This window comes from Cornus florida, unplaced genomic scaffold (assembly GCF_030987335.1).
Source record: "Cornus florida cultivar Cherokee Brave unplaced genomic scaffold, ASM3098733v1 CherokeeBrave_3.0.0_Hap2_Chr10, whole genome shotgun sequence".
Taxonomy (NCBI): Eukaryota; Viridiplantae; Streptophyta; class Magnoliopsida; order Cornales; family Cornaceae; genus Cornus; species Cornus florida.
Genome location: NW_026775580.1, coordinates 76,470,539 through 76,481,983, shown reverse-complemented (window position 1 = coordinate 76,481,983; position 11,445 = coordinate 76,470,539). Strand labels below are relative to the sequence as shown.

The following is an 11,445-nucleotide window of genomic DNA, read 5'->3' as shown; positions in this document are numbered from 1 at the left end:
TTTGAGCTTCTGAACTGCCCCGCCCAACTCTTGGTATATGATGCTTGAACCACACTATTTTATGCCATGGAAAAATTAGAGATGAAGGGTTGAAGTAGCTTAGGGTATGTGCCATTGTGAACACTTCGGTAGGACTAGGCAACCATTCAATGCAATGCAATCTAGATTAGATGATGGTGGGGGCAGTTCCTGGATTAGTGAAATGAAACTTCTTGATTGAAAGAATTGGTGCAGTTATATTCAGCTTGGTTGGACCCATTGGTTATTAAAAATTAGGCTATCAACTAAGATGTTATAGAAGAATTTCCATACCGGTGAGTCCCAGTTCACTTGTATGGAAATTAATTTGCATATTTATTTCATTAACTTTTTTTGTGTATATATATATATATATATTTTTTTTTGAGATGTAACTTTCTTTTCTTTTTCTTCCATTTCTACCAATCAAATTAGGTCTAAATAATTTTTATTTTTTATTTTAAAAAAACTAGGTCTAAATAATGTATAATGGTCTTTTAAAAAACTACACAATAATGGCAACTTGGCAAGGTAAGAAGCGAACTTGCAAAGCTATTTTCACTTGGTCAGTCAAAAGCTCGTTTGAGTGAACTGATCACTCGAGTTTGAGCTTCTGAACTGCCCCGCCCAACTCTTGCGTTCTGCTAGAATCGCAGTTTCGAGATGGTGAGCGGGACCGACGCTCCTGCGGAGGTTATCAACGATCGGGACGAGGCGCACGTTATCTCCGCCGGCGACGACGTCGTCAAGCTTCTCACCGACGCCGTCCGTACTTTGCATCCGCAAGCGGTGAAGGACTTGCTGTCCTTGGAGGTTCGTTCTGTCCGCTAATATTTCTTAGGGTTGTGGTTTATTCGTTGATGATTAGCGTTTCTAGTTGTTTACCATTAAGTATCAAATGGCTTTGATATTCAATTAAATTACTAGTGAAAAATCGTAAGCGAATCAGGCGCTTTACTTGATTCGGTATGTGTGTTCTGTTTGTTTGCAGGGAAAATTATAAGGAAAATAAACAGAACTTGGAATATTTCAACTTCCACTCCGAATGTAATCCTGTTATTAATCATACGTTCCAAACCTTTTTCTAAGTCTTGTACTTGTCTTAGTTGTCTATATGTCTTCAGGATTAAAAGGTGTCTCCATTTTCCTTTAATCTTATTTATATATTTATTTCTTTATTTTTTTTTAATCTGTTTGTACCTTTTAAGTGCTTTTATTGATTTTGATTTGAAAACTTTATAAAAGAAAAAAGGAACAGAAATAAGAGATAATCTACAAAATAAATTTTTTTTTAAAAAAAAATAAAAAATAAATAAAACTTAAACATTGGCTTGCGTGAAAGAAAGAATGAATAAGAGCACATAGCCTAAACATCTTGCCATATAATGAATCATCTGAAGTTGTTTGTCTATAAATGCGGTGGAAGTCTACACTGATCAGATAGAATAATTTTAATACTCTAGTACATTCTTCTTGGCGAGAATGAAAGAATTCATCTATTGGGCATGTTCTAGGGTACTAGAGTTGCAAGATGGACTCATTTATACCATTTTTTTTTTTTTTTTGTCAGATAAATTATTTTCAATGATAGGGAGAAAAATAGCCATAGTTAGTCAGACAGTTGTGTGAAGAAAATGAGTGCTGATTTCATTCTTCCATAAAGCTTTATCTAACTTAATAGTCTTGATGATGGTTTGTGGAGTTCTTAAATTTTTTTCATGATGCAGGTATGCATTCGCTGCATCTTCCGACTTTTTGGTGTTCGTGAATGTATTTACAATTGCACCTTGCTCTCACCATCAATCTTGTATTCTATTCTTGGGAAAGCATTGGATTTAGAGGGAGATTTGGTAGATAATAGTTCTAGAGCAAATGAAGATCCGAGCAAGCAACATTCTACTAAAGAATTGGAAATCGAGCCAAACTTCTGTAGAATATGTTTAGGTATCTTGCAGTTTGTTTATCATGATGACAAGAATATGTTGGTGAGGAGGGATAGTGCCCATGACTTTGCTGTAATAATTGCGGAAGTAGTAAAGCAAGGAGGCCATCAGATTGATAACTTTTCTCTTGAAGTCTCCGTCCCACCTAGTATAATAGAAAATGAACAAGCAGTTAGGTGAGTTGCATTCTGCTGATAAATGATCTCTTTTTTTTAAATTGATGTAAGTAGACGTGTCAAGTTTTTTGAATTTTGGACAAATATGGCAATATTCTCACGTTAGTGATTTCCTTAAACATATGTTAGAATTTGACTTGCCTGGTTACCTTGACAAATTGGGGCTTAAACTTCACATCTCTGGTCATTGTTTAATCTTCATCATTTTAGGGAATAATACCATCTTAATTTTGACTTTTTTTTATCTGTTATTGGTGTTCTATGCCTCTCTGCATGCGGAGGTAAAGTTGCGTACATTTGACCCCCCAACTATGTTACGTGGACTCTTCAAAAGTAGTGAAGTATCCGTGTCAGACACCTATCCGTGTCAACCAAAAGTATGGGATACGTGTCCGACACTTTTGGTTGAACAGGTACTTAAAAAAACATATCCAATCATTTAATTATATTATATTATTACTTTAAAATGAGTTAAATGCCTATATTGATCATTTTATAAGATAAAAACATTACTTTACTCTAAAAAATAAAATAAAATAATTAATAAAATGAATATTTAGCAGTGTCCGTGTGTCCTTATGTTTGGAGATTTGACACGTCTGACACGTGGATACATACCAGTGTTCGACACACGTACCCAAGTCCATGTAACATAGCCCCCCACCCACCAAAACCCTGTAATGGCAGGAGCCTCATGCACCGGGTTTGCCCTTTATTGTTGTTCTATTATTACTGATCTTTACTTTTTCCTTCTTTCAGTCCGTTCTCATCATGTATATAAATTGTATCATAGCATAACTGGTGAAACACTTAATATTCTCTCTCTTTTTTTTTTTTTTTTTTTTTTTTCAGGCTGTATATGCAAAGGAAGTACAATTCAGAAGTTTGGTTCCGAGAAAAGTTTATATCAGAATGCGTTCCTGCAAAGGAGTTCTTAAAATTGTCTATAGCTACTCCACTTGAAACGTTATTGGTAATTTGAAATTACTTCTTTGTTTGTTTTTTTTTATTTGGTTTGTTTATTTTTTCTAATGTTCAAAATTTCAAATCTTGAAACTCTTTTGAAAATAATTCTAAAATATGTACTTCAAATTGCAATGAGTTTATGTATGAGTGGAAGATAAAACGCATGATAGCCGACATTATGATTTCTCCATTTTAGGGTTTTGGAACAAAAGAAAAGAGGAATGTTTTTAATCAAGTACTGCTATAATTGCTATTTCATATGTTTCAAAAAATAAATAAAATAGCTGGGAATTTCTGAAATCCTCTTCCATTCAATTGATTTTTTCATAAAATTTGAATTTCGCAGGGTGCTCAATGTGGTCTAAGCTCTTTTCGGATCCGTTTGACATTCGGCCACTCTGAAGCATCAATAAAGGTTCCAGATTTTGTAGAGAAAAAAGAATGCAACAAGAGAAGGAAAACAGGTATTTTCAATTTGTTTATGTCAACCACATGCATTGCATTTCTTGTAAGAGTTCATAATTGCTAGTATATATTTTTCACTTCATTTTGTAATATATATTACCAATGTCTTGAACTTCTTGGACATGAATACCTGTAATCGATGAACCAACTCCAATAGATCATTTGTATTAAATTCTTAATAAGGACATAGGAAAAGTATAAATAAATAAAGGCGGGGTTGGGGGGGTTGGTGGGGTGTTAATTTTCTCTTACATAATTGGCAGGTCAATTTCCCATGGAAGGACCATATGGAAAAAAAATTATTTATCAAGAAGCACATGTCTTGTAAATATCCTCTTGGAACATATAGTTCTGTGGTAATTCACAACAAGATCACATTCTGAAGAGAAGAATAATTATTTGACATTCTATCCTGATAATTTATTTTTTGGTTACACAGTTGAAGTAGTCCTGCAAGTGATACTGTCCAGAAAACTGGTCACAGGCATACATCTTAAGATATATACCAAGAAATCATGAATTTCCTCCAGATTATTTCATATTTGCTTTAATGGCTTCTTGAAATTTGGATGCTCAGCTGAAAATTAATAAATGTAACAGGTGCCAGTGATGACTTGGGCACTGCTGGCATAGAGTGTTCTTATATATCTGCAAATGAAAATCATGTCACCAAAAGGTCTCTTAATGGGGTGCAAGATCATGACTTTCCTGATTGTCTTAAACTCCAGTTGGAGAAGGTGTGTGACTTTTGACACCAATGCACCATGAATTTTTGCAGTTAATTTGTTGTTTCAGTATCATGCTTCAACCTCACAGTTTGTGTTGTATCAGTAAACTGGTGCTTATTAATTTGATTTGATATTGCTTCTTTATTTGATGTGTGTTCTCTCTCCTTTTTAGGTCAATGAACCTTGCCACTTGACATTACTTTGCTGTAGGGCCCCTATCTACATTGGTGGAAGATACCTGAAGGTAAGCCAAGTGCCATTCACTTGAGTGAATTGATTTTTGGGATTTCAACATAGCTCTGGACCCTCCTTCTCTATTGGACTTCACTGAGTATGAGATAAGGCTGTACAGAGTTTGGAACTCTAAAATAGAATGAATTTTCTTTGACGAATGAAGTTGATGGATAAGAGTAACATAAATGTTACCAAGTGTTTTTGAGTGCTTAGTCTTAAATTTCAACCATGATCTTAAGCTTGAGAGCTTCACAGTTGTGCCAAGCACTAACCCTTTTTTTTTAAAAAAAATCAAATACTCTATACGATTCTTCTCCTCCTCCTCCTACTTTGGAGGGAATGAATTAAACTAAAAGCCCAAAATGTCGAAAGAGGGTCCTCTTTGTTCATTGTAGTAAAATGGAGACTTAAAACTCACATATCCCGATGCATGCATCTGGTCAGTAAATGCATGAAGTAGGAAACTCTCTTCCATTAAATTCAAGTTGATTCATTAATCGATAAGGCTTGTTAAGCAAAGAATCTGTATCAAGACATTCCATCTATTCAAGCCATTTGCGTACATCTAACTGTTATGTGTTTCCACTAGTTAGGGGAAGTGTCCAAACAACACCTTTTTGTTTTCTGTTGCACAAAGTTTCCTCTGTTCGTATTATTAAACCCCCATTTTTTGTGACATAATTTTATTAACTTTCTCATTTTTTTTATGAAAGGAAAAATCTATTTTTGCCGACTCCACCTACCATGGTTGGTGGGCCTCACGAGGCGGTTGGGTCTAGTCGGCTGAGCCAGGGGTCGGCAAAAATAGCAGAGCTCTTTGTGAAACATATATAACAAGGCAAGAACAATTTTGGTAGTGAGTTTGTTGGACTATGTGGTTGTATTACTATCGTTATGCAACTTGCAATTCATTTTATTACTATCTACGATGCAGTATTCAAGAAATGTGAGTCAGACTCGTTGGATTATTGATGATGAAAGAATGGGCGAAGCATCTGTTGAGGTACTCCCTAATTCTTCAGCTAATGTTAATTGTCATTCTACCATGGTTTTGTTGTCAAACTATTATTGAAAAAGCTAACAGTCTAAAGTGCTTACTCTTTAGGAGATAATAGGTAGCAGCATCCTTCCTATGTGTCAGGGTGATAATTACAAGTTTCATGCGGCCGGTAGAGAGGACATCGATGTACTAAAATCTGATTTTCTGAATACAAATTTGTTTTGGATGAATCCTATACTGATTTTGAATTTGCTTTTCACAGGTCCGGATGTTGGGTTCCGGTCGGCCTTTCCTGGTTGAGATACAGAATGCACGCCATGTCCCTTCCGAGGTGGTCATAAAAGAAACGGAAGGGAAAATGAATATGCTGGAAAATAAATTAGTGAGTTCAAATTTCAAATTCGAGTGTTTTTATTTTTGCAACATCAATATTTTAGCTGTTCTTACATTATGTGCTCAGGTTAAAGTAAAAAATCTGAGGATGTTAGGTAACGAGGGGTGGACTATGATGCGTGAAGGAGAAGCAGAGAAGCAGGTTGAATTTGGCTTTGTGGTTAAATTTGGCATCATGGTTTACAGTTTAAGATATATCTGCAAGGCTTATATTTCCACCCCATGTATTTCATATAGAAACAATATACTGCGCTAGTGTGGATTTCTCGGCCACTCAAGGATGATGACTTGCAAAGGATAGCTTCACTGAAGGAAATGGTGAGTTGTTATGCAGGCTTTTCTTTTTATTTTCATATGTTCTTTTTTATTTTCAAACTTTAGTTTTGCTTGTGGATTCCAGGCTTCCAGCACCACCTCTATTCTGATGATTCCATAATTTGTTGCTCAAGATCGTTTTTTGATGAACTTCATCACTCTTTTATAAAGTAAAAATAATCCAACCTTACTGTACTTTTCATGTGAAAAGCATCACGCGTTTATTAAATGCATAATGATAGCCTTTGGTGTAAAAATAGAATTGTGGAGTGGTGTTTGTTTTTCCCATAAACCTTTGGTGTGTATACTTCTGGTAGTCATAGAATTTGTAGTTACATTACATGAGCTCTTCAAAAATGTGTGATGTACACGTGTTGGACACACGAGACTTGGTCATGGGTGTGGCAAATGTGTCCAACATGTATGTTTGGACAATGCACTTAATAAGATTATCGAATAATTCAAATTTATTACATAATCATTTGCTTGTTTTCATATGCAAAAAACACTTTCCATCATTTGCTTGTTTTGTTTTCTTGCAGCAAATTTTGCAGAGAACACCAATAAGGGTTCTTCATCGTCGAAGTCCATTAGAGCGGCAAAAGGTTATACATTGGTAAGAGCCCATTTCCAATTAAGTAGTATACCACTGTCTTAGTTCACGATTCTGTGTTATGAAAGCCTAATCAGACTTGCTCTGTTTTCAGGATGAAAATTGAGAGAATTACTGAAAGTTCACAATATTTTCTCTTGCATCTATGTACCCAGGTTCACTATCAAACTTTCACATGTATTTGATCTAATTTGGTGCTATTAACTGATACATGAGGAGGAATGTATATATACTAAAATCTATATATGTACATGTAACATATATAAATACGTGATTGTGTGTATATTCCTAAAACTGTTACCAAACCAAATTAAGAACCTGACACAAGCAAACTAAGAGGCTGCTTCACACACACACACACACACACACACGGAGGGAGGGAGAGAGGATGGGACGCTGGCTGAGAGGAAAGGAACAAAGACTCAGCATAAGACGTGAGGAGAAAATAAAGAATTTTTGGGAGGGTGTAATAGTGATTCTAGTCCTCTCCATTTGGTAAATAAATAGAGAATAAAAATGTCAATCAAATGAATTAATTTAATATCATTTATCTGACAAACTCTAACAGGGGTGTCGGATTGATATGAACAAAGTCTAATCTGTGTGTGCAAAGGTCAAACATCATGGGAGGTCAGGATAATTTACCCTAAAAGAATGTTCATTGCATGCTTGATTAGTAGTGACCATGTGTAGAATTTCAATATTTTATAAAAAGAAATATAAACCATTTCGAAGTTATATTTATCTTGTTTCAAGAAGTGTCGAACATGACCCATGTTAAGATGTATTTGTTGTATAGGTCATGTCCTGGAAGAAATCAATTAAGATGATGTTAGGAAGTGATATGGTTCACATAGGATGATGATGGGAAAAGGGGAGATCAAAACTAATATGATTGAGATAATATAGAAAGATATGATAACATGTCATTGACTTAGGTTATGACCTAATATCAAACGGAATGGTAAAATATAATTATATATCTGACTCTAAATAGTTGGGGAGAAACTCTCTTGAGTTGAGTTGAGAAGTCGTGTGTTGAAAAATGATTAAAATGTGTTGGTCAAGCATTTGAAATAGCACAATTTATTTAAAATTACAGACATGCCAACAGGTGTTGTCATATGTCTAAAAATGTCCTTGAAGTTATGGCTGGTTTGAAGGATATACCACAGTTTCGTATAAAGTTTCACCTGTGTATGTCTGCAAGTCTTAGGTAAAAAGTATTTCTTCTTAGGTGACAAGTATTAATTGGTCAGACGGCGAGAATCGGCCCATCCTGACCACTTTATGAATTTCATGGATAATAGTTTATGTATTACGGCACACTGAATGCTAATGATTGTATTTGAAACACAGGCTGGAACTTATATCAAGGAATTTGTCCACGGAGATTTCGGGCGGACCCATCCTAGGTATGAGACATTTTTCAACTATTCTAATTCATTTTGTAGGGTCAGATTTCTTCCTTGATTTCATGACATATTTCCTTTAGTTATTACTGTTATTATAATTAATATTTTATTTATTGATTTATTTTAAGAAGTAGACAATTGTCTAAAGATCTCTAGTGCTTCAATGTACACTGGTTTATACAAGGACAATTTTATATTTTTTTTATTCCTGAATTCGGCTATACAAGGACAATTCCATAGGCATGATGCTTAGTATCTAGTGGGTGGTATCTCCTCTATTTTTCGAAGTAGACGGTAAGTGAACTGGACCTATGGCAATAAAATGAAACTGCATGTCATAGGAATCTGTGATAATTGTTGTCACGCATAAAAAATAACCTGACACCTTGAATAAGTCGCTGTGTACCATTTAATCTCAGTTCAGTGATATGAACCAAATAAGAGTAGTATGCTGCTTTTGCCATTGCTCAAGCGGTAGTCCCATCATTGAAGGATGCTGTAAGAGTTGGAGACGATAGAAAATTAACCTTTGGCATGATCCTGCACATTGTGAATCACTTATTACATTATTCTTTTACGAATTTAATATTCTGTTGCGTTGCAGCATTGGCTCAATTCTTGGATGCAGGGCAGAGATATCGCAACTTGATGTCACGGACGTGAAAATGGACTGCTTCCTTGGTTGATACGGCTGTCGAGTATTCTAAATAGATGCTTTTACTTTGAGATTGTAAGTACTTTCTACTTGCATTTTCCTAGTATCAGGTTGTCAATTAGCAGAAAGAAAAGCGGAAAAACATTTTTTATTTTTTATTTAAAAAAGGAGGGTTTTGTACGACCTTCTGTTCGAATTTAATTTTTATTTTATATCTTTCTCTGTCCATTTCAGCATCTTAGGTTGTAGTCTAGCTATGTTATTTGTCAGGACTATATATATGAGATAATTAATAAGTGAGAAATTATTCTTTTGGTAAATGAGAAATTATTCTTTTGGTAAATGAGAAATTATTCGATACATGTAATATTATCCAAATAGTCATTAGAAAGTTAGAAAATGATTTTTCTCAATTTACCAATTTGATATCGTTAAATCATCATCATACTTTGCCTCTTGTTTTTGTCCAAACTACGGGCTGGTGTCTTTTGTCAAATTAATGGGTTGGTGCCTCTTTCTCTATTCTATTCTATTACATAATATGTCTCTTGTAATGTTTAATGTTGTAAAGTTATTTTTAATTATTCATTCCATGTTAATTTTGGCCATCCTTGTTATCTCTTGCTTTCTATACAAATTATTCTTTCCTTTCTAAAACGGATGTACATTCTATGTTCATGCCATTTAAGTTTTATTTCTATGATCCCCTCATACTTTGTGCAAGTATTAAAAATAAATAATGATAAATTAAGTATTTATATAATAAATAATGATTATTTTATCACTAATAAACATTTTTATAGCCAGTCCCATCAAGTTCATCCTTATCCAATCTAAACTAATAATATCATCATTTTATTTTTCTATTTTCTTGTATTACTAATTGTAAGTATGAAAATGATGATTTATAGTGACCCTATGATTTTCTACTGCTATTATTATAATATTATTTTTTTATTCTTTATTAAATTTACAATCCACATATTTGAACTCTACGAAGATGCTCTTAAAACGGGCCGCATTTATGGTCCCCCTCTTATGTCTAATTTATGATATTTTTGGCACTCGAACTGATGCAAGTAAATAAGTGAATGGAATCAATTTTTGCACAGTTAGAGAAGATATTGAAAAAAGCAATTGGTCATAAAATTGATTTGAGTGGACAATACCAATGACCATGCGATCCTGTCAAAACTAGAGACTGCTGGCTTCAATGTGCTCGAGTTCTCTTGTTATATAATAATTATAATAATAGTGAGTGATAGGCCAAAAAGTAAAAAGAGAACCCATTGGAATATAAAGAAGAGAGGAATTGTAGACGATGCGTAGAGCTGTTGTTTGAATGCCCTCCAATTCAAGTAATTTGGAAATTCAGCCAAACTTAGATTGAAATTTCCTAAAATTGGTCACTCCAGCATTCAAAGATGGTGTTGGCTTCAAGAATTGTGAAAAGATGCTCAACATAATCTCAGATCTATTGTCCTTTTATCTATTGGCAAATTTGGAAAGGGGGGAACATTTAGAAATTCAATGGGGTTACTTGGTATCCTGTCCAAGTTTTATTTATTTATTTTTTGCACAAGTTTTGGGAAGAAATTGTAGTTCCTATGGTTGAGGTTAAGGATATTGTTCCTTTTCAGTTGATGGATTTGAACACCTGTCACCATGGATGCTCCCATATCGGTCGAACAAACGACGGCATGGTGCTGAGAGATCCCGCAGGTGCTGAGAAATCATGCAGGTTAGCCTATAACAACATTGTGCAATTATATCCGGCTCATCCATTGTCCATGAACGTGCTCAAGGATATTTAGCACTTGCTTAGTAGCAAATGGGAGTTTTCGTTTGAACCGGTGGTGTTCAAGAAAATGTAATAGGGTTGCCCATTTTGATTAGTAACTGGGTTGGGCTTTGAAAAAGAAAACCACACTACCCTATGGTGGGATCTTTGGCCATCTCAAGTAATTTTTAAAGAAAAATAATAGGTTTTCTGACGTTAATTATTGACTCTTCTTCTGAATATAACGTAGTTGGATCCTATTAAAACTCTTAAAACGTCTCTTTCTCTTCAACTCATTCCCAACCACGTTATATTCGAAAGAATAGTCGAAAATTAAAGTTTATCACTTCTCATTTTTAATTACTTTGCTTCTTTTAATAAACATGCTTTGAGGTAAAATAAAAAAATTAAATTAAAATTTATAATTACTTTATTTTAAATAACAATAACAATAATGACAATGATAGAAAAAAGGCTACATTCGGTACCATCAATTATAAAGTCATGCGAGTCTCATCGCGGGCATATCCAGGCACATACCAAATTCAGGACCAGTGGGCGGATGCCCTCACTAAATTTTTTCTAATTTACATTATTACTTATAATTTTAATTAAATTTTTAAAAATGTCCCAACTCAATTTTTTAAAATCTCCCTTCACATTTTTATTTCACTAATTTCTCCACTGGATTTTTTGAAATTTATATTATTACCTAAAGTTTTAGCTAAAATTAAAAAACTACCC

At 34.2% G+C, this 11,445-nt stretch overlaps 1 protein-coding gene across 2 annotated transcripts; it reads left to right on the top strand.

The window, feature by feature from the left end:
- The first annotated feature begins 532 nt into the window (after window positions 1-532).
- On the top strand, window positions 533-10,897 carry LOC132276410 (uncharacterized). Of its 2 annotated transcripts, XM_059777821.1 has the most exons (16): window positions 533-831; window positions 1,746-2,137; window positions 2,990-3,110; window positions 3,450-3,567; window positions 4,169-4,305; window positions 4,469-4,540; window positions 5,465-5,533; window positions 5,636-5,716; window positions 5,793-5,912; window positions 5,991-6,065; window positions 6,161-6,241; window positions 6,781-6,854; window positions 6,946-7,006; window positions 8,211-8,266; window positions 8,871-8,996; window positions 10,562-10,897. In XM_059777821.1, the coding sequence occupies exons 1-15, from the start codon at window positions 682-684 to the stop codon at window positions 8,950-8,952; spliced, it is 1,689 nt and encodes a 562-aa protein (XP_059633804.1). In that variant the 5' UTR covers window positions 533-681; the 3' UTR covers window positions 8,953-8,996; window positions 10,562-10,897. The 2 variants fall into 2 exon arrangements, with proteins under 2 accessions (XP_059633804.1, XP_059633803.1); XM_059777820.1 differs by lacking the exon at window positions 10,562-10,897 and having other exon boundaries at window positions 8,871-9,360.
- The last annotated feature ends 548 nt before the right edge of the window (window positions 10,898-11,445 follow it).

Coding starts and splice junctions, on each gene's coding strand:
- LOC132276410 (XM_059777821.1), top strand. CDS start 682: ATGGTGAGCGGGACCGACGCTCCTGCGGAGGTTATCAACGATCGGGAC. Junction 4,306..4,468: donor TTAAACTCCAGTTGGAGAAG/GTGTGTGACTTT, acceptor TCTCCTTTTTAG/GTCAATGAACCTTGCCACTT. Junction 6,855..6,945: donor CGGCAAAAGGTTATACATTG/GTAAGAGCCCAT, acceptor CTCTGTTTTCAG/GATGAAAATTGAGAGAATTA.